General features: G+C 39.6%; 1 protein-coding gene across 1 annotated transcript in view; it reads right to left on the bottom strand.

Annotated features, from left to right (window-relative positions):
• The window catches only part of snd1 (staphylococcal nuclease and tudor domain containing 1), a 180,898-nt gene that overhangs the window by 117,709 nt on the left and 46,900 nt on the right, over positions 1-16,289 (bottom strand). The window contains exons 15-16 of the mRNA XM_030150986.1: positions 13,216-13,357; positions 4,969-5,078 (exon numbers count right to left, since the gene is read on the bottom strand). Of these exons, the coding sequence (XP_030006846.1) occupies positions 4,969-5,078; positions 13,216-13,357 (252 nt within the window). The remainder of the gene's footprint in view (positions 1-4,968; positions 5,079-13,215; positions 13,358-16,289) is intronic.

A 16,289-nucleotide genomic window follows, 5' to 3' on the forward strand; every position in this document is an offset into this window, starting at 1 on the left:
TTGTTAAATCAAATACTCCATCCCTGCTTCATCATCTTTTCTACTCTGCAAAAAATGTAAAGGTAAAACTTAACTGTACTTGGCAAATGCTAATGCATATGACTCAGAACCTGATCTGCAGACACTGATCATTCTAACTTTTAAGTGTAATGGGGGTCAAATTATTTCAATTTTAACATCCTAATTTTGGAACAACTCTCATTAAAGACACAATATTGTAATGAGGCATTGAGAACGGTTTAACCGTTGTTTTACTGGCTTTTATTACCACAACAATAATTACATCTAATCTCAGGCTGAGTCATCCTCAATAAATACGTCATTGCAGTAAAATTCTTCTCCTTGTTAGCCTGAGTGTTTGAAGTTGCCACCCAAATGAATAAAGATAAATCAACACAGAGCCTCGGAGACTGAGATAGTGAATGGGTGTTTTTGTCAATGAAAGGTGGGAGGTGAGATTTTTTTTTTTTTTTTATGGGCATCAAAAAAAACCAAGAGAATGTCTGGGGAATGGTGTTTACCAATGTGTTTCCTTTCTGCATCAGAATTATATGCCGCTGTTTCGGTTCCACACTGGGAACCGGAGCAGTGTCTGTCAGAGATTAACGCTACACACAGAGAGCAAGAGCGAAAGGGAGACAGACATAAAGAAAAAGTGACAAAGCAAAAAAAAATAAAAGGAGGGAAAGGAAGACAGAGCAGATAAACACAAAATTGAGTTTTGAAAAAAGGAGTTATACAAGTAAAAGAAATGTTTAATAACCAGCATAGAATCACGACATGGGGCACAGAGGGAAAGGGAGTGATTTAGCAGGGGTGGGACGGAGACGGGGGTGGGGGGGTGGGGGGCCAGAGTCTCTCCCCTCGCTGCATGCCACGTTAATTATGTACGTCTGCATCGGAAGAAATTAAGACGAGGCTGTGTGGCACTTTAGAAGAAGAAAGAAAGTGAGAAGCAGAAGGAAAGGAAGACATGGCAGGTAAGGAGGGAGGGTTCTGAGAGTAAATGTCAGTCAGAGATTTAAGACTGGACACAGAGAGATGAGGGAAGCTGGAGAGAAAGCCAAATGAGCAGGGAAAAAAAAAAAAAAAACAGACATGGAGAAAGACAGACTAATACAGGGGTGCTAAAGAAAAGTGCGCTCATGCCTGCACCCAAACTCAATTTCAAAGAACTCAAGAGAAACTAATTATAGGGTAAAATTGTTAGAAAGAGTATGTCATCAGATCAACAAGCCTCAGAATGCTTGTCGAGCAGCCTAAGCAAGAAAATATTTTATGAATGCAAATAAATACGCTGTCAAAACCCAAATCAAATGTTATTCACGTGAGGCCATCTTCAGAACGTCTTAAAAAGCTCCCGCAATCAGGGGCTATTCACAAATGAATGAAACGCATCCAAGAGGGAGAGACATGTAAACCCGGTGCGGGGAGAAAAAAAAAGAAAAGAAAAAAAAAAAAATCTCTCAGAATGGGCGAAACCGTTTTTTGCGCATCATTTGGTTAATTTTTAGGTTAGATGGACCAAAAATCAAATCACTTCTAGATAATCACTCAGTCACTTCAACTACCTTTTCCCATAAACATTCGACGTGTCAGCTTGTAATTTATGCAGGTCACACACAGACAGATGAGAGAAAACAATACCTTGCATCAACCGTGGAATCCTATGCTAATCCAATCAAATGATCCATATTCATGTTCAAGTGCAACACACCTTAATAACCTGCACTCTGTATGCTTGGCAATACAACACGTACACAGTAACTATGAATACATTGATCCAAAGCAGACTAGATTCTCCTCTCCTTCTTTTTAATTTTCCTACACTTAAATCCTCCCTCACAGTTTTTGTCAACCTTTTACTGTCTCGAAAGACCACTATGTAACACAGCACCACATTACCCTCTGAGTCTAACCTTATGCGTATTCGAGGGCTTTAACTTCGTCTTTTTCCTCCTTGTCACATCTTTTGACTTTTTTTTTAGGTAGATACCTCCTAGCTGGTAATGTTTTACTTTGCTGTTGCATTCAGTTCATGAATGTGTCTCTTGTAGTGTGTGTACGTTTCATATAAACCTATAACAGCAGGTCGGTGCAGGCTGCCAAACAGCCCCCGCACTGGGCTCTGGACTCATTATACGGCTTTCGCCTGCTTGCAAACTCCCACCTACCTGTGAAAAAGTTGCTGACACCACCAATGACTGGAGAAAATGTATGAGTGTGTGTGCCCAGAAGTGTATACGGAAGACGTTATATAGATTATAATATGTTACTTTATTTAATCTATTTATGTACAAGAAACATTACAGGAGGAAGGAAAAACGTCTGCAGCATCCATCTAATTTTGATTAATTATGCAGTAGTGTGTACGTGTATCATTAACAAAAATAAAAATGCATATCATCATGTACCTGCTACTGCGCTTGTAAGCCTACTCATAGAGGGTGGTTTATTTCCCTGTCAATTAACCCCCCTCCCCATGTTATTTCCATCAATTATTTCACAGCCAGGCCTTTTTGACCCAACATCTCTCTCTCTCTCTCTCTCTCTCTCTCTCTCTCTCTCTCTCTCTCTCTCTCTCGATCTCACACACACACACACACACACACACTCATAACGTTAGTCCAACGCAAGGCTACATTTCCATGACAATTAAACACCGGAGGACAGTAGAGTCAGCCATCCTTCGCAAAAAAGGCCTTTAAAATGGAGATAGGAATGGAGAGGGGGAGTCAAAGAGAGCAAGAGAGAGGGAGTATGTGGCCTGGATAAGTGGTGGCAGGATTATAGCTAGTTCCATCATGGCTTTGGTCCGTTCACTGCCTCCTATAAAAACCTATTAGCATGTGAATGAACAGGCACACAGTGGATGGAGTTTTCTAAAACCCAGGAGCACTGATCCGCTATCAGGAAAGCAAGGCTGGTGTGAGAATGTGTAGTATGTTGTGGTCTACCCTACCTGTGTCTACCTGACCAGTGTTGAAGGCAGAAGTACTGTAATGCACCAAATTGATCACATGCATGGAATCTTAAAGCAGCATATGACTTTCATTACAAATTTTTCTTCAAATCTTTAAAACCCCAGTGATAGTCTACATATCACTAACCCATTATTTTTTCTGTGCTTACATGCCTAAGGCTACGTTCAGACAGCAGGTCTTAATGCACAATTCGGATTTTTTTGTGAAATCCGACTTTTGTGTACTCGTTCATATTACAAATTAAATGCGACTTCTATCAGTTCTCAGTATGAACTGAATGTGACGCTGAAGTGACCCGCATGCACAACAAAGGTCCTGACATAATGCGTGACCACGTAGCACACACTGTGTTTACGGAAGTAAATATGGAGGCATCTCATATTGGCATGTGTGTGTGGCACCGATAAAGTTTCTCTACAACCGAAGTCAGCACCATTACAGTCAAATAATTTTAAGTAGAAGATTAAAAATGAGGAGAGCCAGGTTTTTTGCTCTGGCCTTTTGTGGTGCAATGGCTGCTACGTCTGTACAACGGAGTATTTGGATGCGGAGTTGGAGTCAGGAGTGGTGGGATAGTAATGTTAGTGGCTTCACTGACACAGACTTCATTCATAATTTTCGAATGACAAGAAGAACGTTTAAATATATGTGACCACCTCTCCGTAACACTCATGACAAGACACTCATCTCTGGCGACCTATATCTGTCCACAAGCGTGTTGCAGTTGGGCTTTACTGGCATTTCAATGATGTAAAGGTCGAATAAATGCGACCTGGCCGTTCAGGCTGACGTCGCATTGCAAAATATCCAATATGTATCGGATTTCGGACCACCTATGAAAGTGGCCTGGATCGAATTTGAAAAAAAAATTGGATTTGTGCTGTTTAAAGTGTCTTTAACAGGTCAGATACAGGTCAAATAGCGGCAAAAAAAAAATCGGATTTGGGCCACATTTGGCTGCAGTCTGAACGTAGCCTAAATTACTTCCCTCACAGTGAACAACTTCAAAGATGACTCCATCACAAGCAGTCCGTTTGTTTACATACCGAAACGATAGGTCACTCAGGCCTTTTCTGAAATTTTGTTGCGAAATGCATTGTGGGAATGGGAATTCCACGCAGCTGCAGAAGCAACAAACATGAAGACAATAAGCAATGAAACTGTGTCTGCGACCGGGTCAGAAGAAATGGAAGGAATCATACACGTACTGTAAGGAACGAGTGAGCGGTGAGGGCCCGTCCATACCCTGTATGCTTGCGAGGTGTGTATGATAAGCCTACACAATGACATATTCTGAAAATGCCATGAAACTGATGTCTAAATATTGTGTTCCATGATCACACACCCTGTATTATAAGATGACAATTGACTTCAAGTGATTTCTTCCATTTCTTCTGACCTGGTAGTGGACGCTGTGACTGCATGGAATTCCCATTCACACAATGTGACAAAATTCCGAAAAGGCCAGAGTGATGTTTTGGTTTGGTATGTAAACAAACGAACTGTTTGTGATGGAGTCATTTTCGAAGTTGTTCACCATGAGGGAAGTGATTTGGGTGGATAAGCACAGAAAGACTAATAGATTAGTGATAATTAGGCTAACACTGGGGTTTTACAAATTTGAAGAAAAAAATAGTGATGAAAGTCATATGCTGCTTTAAAAGTAATATTAAAAATAAACTACATTTCTCTGCTTCTCTTCTGGTTTGGACAGGGAAAACAATGTGACAGGGAAGACAAAGCGGCTTCTAGGGTTGGCAGTGATTATTTCTAGTGTAAGTGATGTTCTGATGTTCTAACATTTCTGGACAAAGAACATTTGCCGGTACTGTAAAGCAGATTAAACATAGACTGTGTAGGTGTGAAAAAAAATGTGGGTTTGTAAATATTAAAATATCAGAAGACTTACTAATGTGGAAATGGGCACTGAAACAGAATGAAATAATAAAAGCTGAGCCAGAATGTCTCCTGCTATATTGCTTACCTCTCTTTGCAGCACCAGCTCTTTGGTGAACAGCATGGCCTCATCACTGAAGGGCTCAGCCACCTGCATCCCCCCAGGCATATTCCTGGAACTGCGTGGACATTCAATACCTAGCCAGGGACAGCACAATTGCAGGAGTTAAAGGTCGGCACACTAGCTTATCAAAAGAACAGCAAGAGGCCTAAAATGTTTTTAATGTTATTTGGTTCGATAAATAGAAAGGTTTCAGGAGATAAAGACAGAAAAATGGCAGAAATACTCTTGAAGTTGATATGAAAAATAATAAAAACACCAATGGGGTTGGATGTTCAATTTTCCTGACCTGTGGTGGTCTAAATAACGGATTCTACATCAAGAACCCTTTTCATCCCTCTTAACAGCTGGAGGTCAAACAGCTTAGCAACAGCGTTTCACAAAGGCACATCAGTGGCTCTCTACAGATTAGCCAGCAAGGGTAGCTGCAGCGCTAAATGGATAATTGGTCATCAAAAGGTCAATCCGAGAGCATAAAGCATTTCTATACAACTCATTTCCAGTGGTTTGTGGCAACAGTGTTGCTGAATATGAACAATGAGTCTCTCAGTGAGTTTTACACAGTAAAGAAGAGACATATGCAAGGTAAAGTAAGTTAGAGGAACTGTGTCCTGCCCTTACAATTACAGAAAGTTTATGTTCATTAAGCCATCACACAGACACACTAAAGCTTGTACAGACTACTGGAGAAGAATACCCGGCTTCAACAGAAATATAATGCTTTTGTCCTTTCTCCCCTTCATGTTTTTATGCAATGGAAACAAAAGAAGAGCTGCATGTCTTTGAATGTTGAATTTAATAAACCTTTAATAAAAACATATATCGTATTTGTGTTGCATTTGCAGTGTAAGCTTATGGTGGGGGGAAGATCGTCATTATGCAGATCTTTCCTTGGATCTCTCTCTGCTTTTGGAGTCATTTTAACTTTAATGGGCTTCACAAATAGTCGAGATTTGTGGTGCCTTAGGAAGGCCTAACAACAGATGTGTATATAAAAGTACACTGACATGGTAAAATTATCTTGTCACACACTTTTCACTTCTGCATGTTTTCAATAAGTGTTTCCTCTGGTTTGCATCGGACAGGTGATGTATCTACTTCTTCTGAACTGTTGCACCAAAGTTACATGCCATCAGAAAGAATTTAAATTTTTTATATTGTAATATTGAATAAAAATGTTACTTCAGTAAACCATTGTCACAATTACATATTCTTTATAAATATACTATAGGTTATATGTATGCAATGAGCTAAAATTGGGGTGAATAAGGTTTTAAGTTTGTAAAAGAAAAATTTAAGTTACACAAAAACACAACTTCTTTTGTGAACACTGAGTGAAAAAACAGCATCTAAAACTTGACACTCAGAGTTAAAAAACTGCATTGTATTCTCAAGATGAATGTGAATTTTGACCTGTCTGACACCTGAATTCAAAGAGCACAAAAGCATTTTTGTTTTCACAGTGTCTTTGTGCAACTTCACAAATCTTTTCTCTAGATATATTCCACAAATTAAATACCTTTACCCACAGAGATTTATTTCACAGGTTTATAAAGACTGATTTTCACTTACAAACATGGTAATTATATGTCAAGATCCCAACCCTGATTTAAGCAGATAATTGAAAATAACTGATCTTCTAAATGATCTACCTACTTGCTTGACTTGCTTTTCAGATTCCTATTTTACAGAAACCACTGTTCATGCATGCACTATTTGTGAGAACAGGACCAGAGGATGTCTGCTCTTATTTAGAATCACAGAAAAGAGCAGAACAATCCAATAAAGTTCAAATGAGGCCACAGCAACAGTGAGCATTCAATTTAGGAGAAACTGTTGAGTCAACCCCCTGTAAGATTTACGCTATACATTCTCAGTGTACAATAGTGAGCATTACATCCATTAAACACATGTTCATTTCTGGTCTGCTGCTCTTACCGTTTCCACTATAGCTCAAATATTTAATCCTTTTTAATCTAGTTTCTATTTATACTAGAAATAATATATGGTAAAAAAAAGGAGTTCATCAAAATAGTATAAGACTTGAACAAATCACTAACAACTTGTTATAAGAGCAAAAGTTACCTAAACTGTAAACCATTACAGAAAGTGTCTGTCTGTATTACTAATATCTACTGTATCTTTACTCAGAAGATGTTAAAATAAAACAAAAAAAAACAAAAAAAAAAAAACCCTCCTCTACTCTTCATGAAGAGTAGAGAGGGAGGAGGAGACACTGATGGCCAAGATCATCTGAAAGTATTTATAGAAGTGGACCAGAACAGGGCTTCCACATGGGACACAGTGGGTACAACAGGGCCAGCATGAAGAGGAGCTGAACTGAGGGATGCAGAATAAAGGCAGAAAAAAAAGATGAGATGTGAGGAAAGGCGATGGGAGAGGAATATATTGCACACTGTTAGCAAAAACAGGAGCATAAAGTAATTGCAGGGAGGGAGATATTGGAGTTTCTGCTTGGCTTGGTCACAGCTCAGATAAAGGCTTGAAATGTGTTTCTCTAATAATCCACAAAAAAAGGACTTGGGTGTATAATACATAACGAAGTCAGGTTTAATTGTATCCCAAAAAGAGTACCAAGTCTAAAAGGTTTTACAAATCTACATCAGTAACCAGCACAAGCTCTCCAGGAGGCAAAAAGACTTCCCCTTGAACAAAATACTAAAAAGGGAAAAAACAAAGGGATTACAGTTTAATCCTGGGTTGTGATAAATCACACACTAATGTGCTAATCCAACAGAAGATATATAAAATATTATATTAAACTAAATAAAAACAGCAAATCCAAGACATGCTGTAGCTTCTTATCTGTAACCAAATATGCATAGACGTGCTGTCCTCAAATGACTTAGGGCCATCGCGACTGCACTCAGAGTTCTGCAAACTGTACACAGACACACTAACTGGAGCCTCTTCCCTACATTTAAACCAACCAGAGAGTTACTTAGTTTAGCCACTTTTAACCTGCACCACGGTACATAACTCACATCTCACACAGCGATACACATCTGGGTCAGACTACAGGATATCCATCTTATCTGATCTCAGAGACAAACAGGACGTATAATCATCATTACTGACAAGCAAAACACACAACTATAATAGATCTATTAACCACACAAGTCAATTGACAACACATCACACCAATATCATATTTGGTTTGGGAAGAAATGCTCAAAATGCTGCATTCTGTGGCTCCAAGAAAGAGTGGGAGGCTCTGTGGCAAAGAAGTAATATTTCAATCTGCAAGCCATGGGTCTGGTGAAATACTGCATGTTACCCTAAAACACACACATTACGTATTCTTCTTTAGATACATATTACCCCCAACCCAAAACGCGACCTGATCTTCTTTCTGCCCAAACAGAATTGCAGTCTCCATCTTACCACAGATTACATATAAACATCATGCATCTTTGTCTCTGCTAGCAGTGATTGTCAATCACATAGTAATTCATCTCACAAACCCAATCAAATTGGATTAATTTACATGTATTCATTTCTTGTGAGTGGCTTCTTTCAATTCTTTTTTTCTTTTTTGGAAATTAATGTGTTTTTAGATGACCCAACAAATGCAAGGATGATTGAGTTGACCTCTCTTCACTACTGATCAGGCATGATAATAACTCAGCTTCGTCTTGCAGAATTTGTTCTAGAGGGAGAAATTTGGTAAAATGTGAATGCTGTGGATTAGTGTTGTCTGTAATGTAAACAAAAATACATTAAATTCTGATGCCAATGTGCCTATTAATTATCCTTTTTTAAGTCCTATCTTTCTGGTGTATACAGCAAAGAAGTGTAGGTGGTGTCCTTTTGTTCCATATTATCTTTGTCTTTTTGTCAGGCTGTTGACAGTTGAGACAAACTGTTGTAATTTGTATTATGGCAGGAACACAACAAGCACAAATAAAAAAATAAAAAAAACTAAATAGGAGAATTGTCTGTGTATAAATGGTTAAATTAACAACTAATATAGTGAAGTGCAGACTTTCAGAATCCTGTGACAGGTAAGCAAAGCACAGTAAATATCTCTTTTGCAGGCCCCAGGCACCAAAGCACACAACTGGTTTCCATTTCATTATTTTTTTATGCATACAAATATTTCATATGTCAAAGGTAAATATGAGTTGTGAGAAAGATGTACACATATTGCCAGGATTTGACCAATTTGTCTAAAGGCCAATGGACCTTCTAAGCTATAGATTTAAGATTTGAGTTAACAGTAATTATATCTGCAGGCCTTAAATATATCTCCTTCCTCAAACCTCCCTGGGCCCCAGTCCCTAATAAATGTCTGAATTTCAATGAGATGCAGGAGGACACTGATGTGTGGAGGTGAGAGAAGAGGACAATAATTATTTGCTGACTTTCTCTGACTGACTTTGTATGATGCAAAACTTTTTTTTTTGGGGGGGGGGACATCGACATATTTTCAGGGAACAAGTCTACATTTTTTCTGCTCCACTTGTCCTCCATCTTCCATTTCTTTCTCTCTCTCTCTCTCACACACACACACATACAGAGGAGTACCGGCACACAGGTGTGTGTACACACACACACACACACACACGCACACACACAGAGGAGTACCGGCACACAGGTGTACACACATCCACCCAAACACAGCCATACACGCACTAAGAAATCAGACAAATGGCACGAAGCCACACACTGTGTGATGGCTAATGCCTCTTGCTGACACTGTAAATCTTTGTGTCCGAGTGATGGGTGTTTCATCTTTTTGACAGACCGCTGCTCAACATATCTTTCTGAGCAACTTTGAAAGTTCACTTCACCTGCTGTGGCCTTCGTCTGAAACTCTGAAACTCTGAATGCTCTTGAAGCTAGTAAACTTTTACAGCCTTTTCAATGCACGGTTTCCCTGAGCTTCAACAGGGCTTTATACCCACATACTTCACATCAATTGTATTTTTTACCTACTCTTTACCACATCACCTCTGTCTTTATCCCTCCCCTGTCCTCTGCCTTCACAGTTCTCACTCCACCTACTCCTCCTTTCATCATATCACTGTCACCCCACCCCACCCACCCATCACCACAAGCTCAATTCCCTTTCCTGCCTGCTACCCCTCCTTCCCCTTTCAAAAACAGGATGACTCTTTTACCCTTTATCAAACTTGCATACAGAAATGACACTGTGCAGGCCAGAAAGTGAGAGAAGAAAAGGAAGGTGATGTGGGAGTAAAGGAAGGGGAACTTCCCTTCAACTTATGAAACACACCTCCGGCCCCCTTTGAAGCATGGGCTTCTGTTGCTAGCCTTCATCTTTGTTTCTAAAACTCCTGTCTTTATTCATTACATAAAGCTCTGGAAGTGAAAGGAGACTGTGTACAAGGAAGATATGGTGGCTTTAAGAAACCTTGCTGGTGAAACAAGTCATTCCAATGAGTGGGGATCGGTGTAAAATCAGGACAAACAGTATTGCTAAAAGAGGAGGGAAAAATGCTGCTGGAGGCTAGCGAGCTGGCAGTTCAGATTCAAAGATGCCTCTCCATTGCCTGCTTTTGTTATTATAATTTTGACTTGCTGTATTACATCATTTACCGCCTTGGGATCATTTGCAGCAGTACTATAAACAGTTTGTTCTTCAATGGCCTCCCACGACATTGTTAAAGAAATAAAAATTGGCCATGATGAATATGTACTGTATGAAGAAAACATAGTTAATGAAACTGATGACTAATGCTGGCCTTGTGTTAATAGAAGCATCCTTTGAATGTGTTCGATATTTGTCTGAATGCAGTCAAATGCTTCCGCTGCTACTACCACCAAGATGATGGGCCTGCTTTACTTTAAAATACTGAGCAACATAATCTGTTAGAGATATCGGGTAGTTTAAAGTTAAAAGGTCCAAAGGCCTTCTGTTATTTCATACACAGATAAATACAAGAGCCCTGGGGCAGCCAATTCATCATGTGTGTGTCATTTCAAACACCGAGCATGGTGCAGATAGGTGAATAAAACATGGACAGATAACATTGACAGGGAAGAGAAAAGTGAAGGGAGACAGAGTCCTTGGAGATTAGAGGTATAGAGATAATAAGGAGATGATAGTGGCCGAGGGCTTTATTCTGTATGTCTAAAGGTTTAACAGCAGTTATCACAAAAAGATAACCATGCACATAGCAAAATACATGCATAAAAAAACTGAGATCACATCCTCCACACATAAAAGTTTATCTTTTAACACCTATCTCTAAAAAATGGGAGTGCACAAGGGTCCTCTTCTAGTACTGCAGATAACTGTTATAGCAAGAACAGTTAAAAATACACAAAAGACAGGAAGAAATCATTTGTATCAATCAGGGCAAATCCAGTATAACATGTGCATTAAAGACAATACACATGGACTCATTTTCAGCAGATGAATGTTTTCTTCAGGGGACAACCACAGTCAAATCTGCTCAGGGGCTATCAGCTCTAATGCGCTTCTTACAATTTGCTAATAAGCTGTGATTGAATAAATTAATACAAAACAAGATTGAATATGCGCATTCCATCTTACATAAGTTAAACATCTGTTCAAACACAATGAAATATGGATGGGTGTGTTTCTACCCAATACTCTTGTTCAATGATATATAAAATGCAAACAGGTGATGACAAAAAAAAGCTTAGGGTCCTATGCACATTGATTCTTGATAAGGGTCATTTTAAAACATGTTTATAGATGCCAGCATCACAAATTATAATTACTGTGGAGAAGAGTGCATATTTGGGGCAATCAGAGATAAAGTTCAAATTCTCCATAGATAACACAGCCACATGTAATTAGACTGAATCTGCTGGAAATCTGTTGGAAAATATATGTTATTTATCTTCTTACAAATGGAGAGGTAGCATATAGTAAGCATATGACTGACTGAAATGGATTTTTATTGTAACAACTAGCACATTGACCCGTGGGGGTCTACAAGTGGTAGTTTTTATGCTGTTGTATATTCGTGCATGCTGTACCGCATTTGTCTAGCAGTCACCGTCAAAGCGTTCTGGTCATAGCAACGTGATTGTAAGGCCATTGTATTCAAAAATTACTAATATCTCTTAAAATATTTGCCCTATCAATTTGCCGTTTTCACTAGTCTGTTCCTTGACCGAAAATACATACGTATCCCAAACTGCAGCAGTCAGCTCTTTCTGGATTTTGCGTGAATCTCCGGACACACACACACATGCACGCACACAGAGGCCACTTGGCCTTTACAATATAGATAACAGAGTATCACGCGTTAGTCACAATTCCCATAATCTAGGTGGATGTGCAAATCATTGTTGGCTGCCAAAGATATAGTTTTAGTGTTTTTATGACTAGCACAAACTGTCAAAGTGGTCGAGGAGTTAAAATAAATGACTGGACCTGCTATCAAACAGTCCCTGTATTTCATCCCATCTGCAGCACGCCCTAAACTTAATGCACTAAAAACTGGCACAGAAGCCACTTTATCTGCCCTGTGTGTCACCATACTGCTGGACAGATAAGACACAAGCAAAACACACGTTCAGGTAAAATGGATTGCTGTGGGTTGCTGAATGCTAAAAGGTAACAACTTTACATTTTTTGCACTGCACCTTACCACAGGGATAAGATATAAGATGATTTTAATAATTATTTGTGATAAAACCTTATAAGACACTTTGAGGTAGAGGTGGATAGCACAATGTCAGGACAAATTACAAGGTACTCTGTTTCACCAACTATAAAAATCTAACAAAATTTAACAGGGTTTCAAGTTCAACAGAGCATGACGGTTCTAGTGAATTGTCATCTACTTACACAACGTACAGTTTCAAGTGAATATGGTCACTAAAACTCAACAGAAACTGGCAGAACAGGAGTCTATTTCAGACTAGACGGGGAGGAGGTAGGGTCAAAGGAGACATATGCTTCATGCCAACCCCGGTGTTTTCAAAGTGTGTGGGGTGTGGTTAGTGCACACGCACCCTGCCCTGTCAGGAACGGGTGGTGAGAGGTGGACAGGGGCTTAAACTCTGCTCACTCAGCTGGCAGGAGACACAATGTGGCATCTACTCAACGTACATGCTACAATACAACACACTTTGAAAGCATCCCCTCACATCACAACAACAAACACCTGACAAGAAACAGGAGTGAGTTGGTTAAATGATACAGACTGAAGTGACCTTAGTATCAGGAAAAGAAAGGGTTTTACCCACCGGCAAGGAGGAATGTGATGAGACAGGTTTCTTTGGGCATGTATAGCTTGAGGCGGGAGCCACTGAAGACGTATTCCACCACTGCTTCTGACCGGCCAGCTCGCTGCAGGAAGGGCAGGAACTGTTTGGCTTTCTGTGTCTCCTAATGGACAAAGAGAAAGAAACAGACAATTTTATATTTACTTCATAAAACTCCTTAAGAGGTTCTTTGAGGACAACTCACTGTCATTTTGAGCAGCTGAGAATCAAATGTAAGTTAAGTGCAGGGTTGTGCACAGATGATCCTTGTGGTAGCTGACCCATGACTATATTAAACTATTAAACTATAAACTATATTAAAAAAAAACAAAAAAAAACAAAACGTTGCCTTTAGTATATTACTGCTGAGTTATTTCGCTTTAATGCTATCAACACTAAAAATATCTGTCACAAAAAAGTGTGAGAAAAATTACCCTGGACACAGCATCTAGCAAAAAACTACCAAAAAAATAGTAAACAAAATAGACTGGGAAGACTAGTTTTATTGAAGCCATAATCTGTGGGCTTTTTCCAGACTTCTTCATATCTTGGTCAAGTCTGCAGTGATTCTCAGTGACACATCTGAAACCTTGTGCAATCAAAAATAATTCTCTTCCTTCTTGCCCTCATCTCTCCGTCTGCAGGGGTGAGTCACAGGCTTACTGGTATGCCCAGGCCAAAATTACAAGCAGAGCTAAATCATGTGTATTCAAGCAGCGATGATGATGCACTGGTATTGGAAGATTCATAAATGATTAAATATACATATACACACACAAACACACACATATAAATATATAATTATATCATGTGCCTTCTCCAAACATGAGCATGTAGGCACAACAGACCAGTGAGTCATGGACCAGTTCAGTGTGTGCGGTATTGTAGAGTAGGAGCAAAGACTCGGAAGGAAGGACAGAGTTCACGCAAGGAAAGTCAGAGCTAACAACCATGTCCTTTTTCTACTGCGAGTGGATGTGGGGGCTTCAGCCAACAAAATCCAAAAAAGGATGAATGACATATTTCAGATATTTTTGTTTGGCATCTAATATTAGGGCTGCATAACACATAGGGACTGGCACAGAAAAAATGGACTGAAAACATATGCATCAAACAACAAGTTACCCGTGGGACTCCATCATATGACACAGAGTAAAAGAGAAGTGCCTGAGCCATAAGTTGCACCACCTGAACTCCACCCACTGCAGTCCAAAATAGCCCCTCGAGTGGGAGACAACAGAACCAAACACTCTCTCGATCACACAAACAGCACCTGCAGTGTGTGGGCTGTGCAGCCTAACTTGGTTCAGAAAAAAGGAATAGACATGAGAGAGGACATCATTATGCAACCTATAGAGGCATGAGGTGAGTCAAGTGCCTTATCCACTCTCATCCCACCATCTCGGTTTATCAGCTACACTATACATTTATAAACCTATCTCTGGTCTATTTGTGACTCCTTCCCACTCAATTCACATAATCCCTTTCAGCAAACCTATACCACCCAGCAAAAGGCTGCTGACGTACTGACGTGTGTGTATATACATGAGTGTGTGGGGGTGTGCCTGTGCACGTGTGCAGCTGTGTGTGGGTGTGTATCACAAAGAAATAGGAAAGAAAAGGAGGAGAGAAGGATGTAGAGGGGAAGGGGGGAGCAATGCTATTTTAGGCCTTTTATTAGAATGCTCATTACATTAGCCAAACAACTGGTGCGTGCGCGTGCACACACACGCCTACTGGCACTGGCTGGCAACACTCCTGGTCTGTGCTGCAAATCCACAGTACATATTCTGTTTTAAACTGACAAAACTGGTAAAAGGAGGGAGGAGCTGCAGCAGCTGCATTTTATGACACTGTCCAGAAGCACCAACTGGATGACACTAATAAGGGAGAGTTTAAAAAGGTCACAGTGCTGATGTTCACATCACACGGAAGTGACACAATATGATACACTGTACAGAACACCACATCTTGGATAAGTTGTTTTTTTATGGGTCAGGTGTGGCGTTTGTTGTTATTTTTCCCCATAGATATGAAAGTAAATTAATTATTGAGCATCCTACAAATACTTCCAAGTCATTGTTGTACACAGAATGCATCCAATTTAGAGAGCTAATTTAGGTGGGGCTTTCAAAGTACGATGTGCATTAAAGACCTTAACGAAGTAGAAGTTGCACAGTACTGCAAAGTCAGCATAATAATTCCTTTTCACAATTATATTTTCAATGTTCTGGGAATTTATCTGATTAATTTTGCTGAGACAGTAACACATGGTGAGACTACAGTGATGATAATGTGAAGTGGCACTACATCTGACATACAGTAGTTACGTATAGACGTTGCCAGCTGTTTTTAGCCCATCTGTCCTGTTTGTGTTAAAGAGCTTTAGGAACCTGGCTTCATAGCTCTCTTAACATTCAACGTGATGAATCATTAAACAGCCATATCAGGAGCGTGTACATGACCATCTTTTCTGGTGGGCCACAGAGTTGAAAAAAAAAAAAAAAAAAAAAAAAAAAGAAGACATATCTAAAAAAATAGAGCTTGATTATTTTAACTAAATAAGTCTCTAAAGCCCTCAAGTACAGATACTACAAAAGACCTCAAGTAAGAGAGAGGATGAGGCGCTAATGTTTCTGAAGTTCAATTTTGAGTTGTTCACTAGACCATAAAGTGGCTCATCAAAATGTATAAGAGATGGCTAGTCGAGCGGGGCATAGATGCATAGAGGCACTCAGATGATTCTACATCTTACAGCTGTTGCATAACTTTGTTTTATGGCCGAGCCGTTCCTGTAGAGTAACAATAAATATAGTGGTGAGGTATGCGGCGGATAACATGGTGTGCGATGCATATTGACCTCTATCAATGTGGAAGAGGTAATTCAGAGGTGGAACAGTCAACACAAATGTAAATGCAGACGGCTGAAGGCAAGAAACCACAAGCAGTGTCAAAGGAAGAAAATAAAGAAGAAATAGACGCAACACTTGAGCTAATTGTGGCTTTGTCCTCCTACACTACAAACCGGTCATTGTTTTTGTTTTTTTTTTTTTACT

The sequence above is a fragment of the Sphaeramia orbicularis genome, chromosome 12 (assembly GCF_902148855.1).
Source record: "Sphaeramia orbicularis chromosome 12, fSphaOr1.1, whole genome shotgun sequence".
Taxonomy (NCBI): Eukaryota; Metazoa; Chordata; class Actinopteri; order Kurtiformes; family Apogonidae; genus Sphaeramia; species Sphaeramia orbicularis.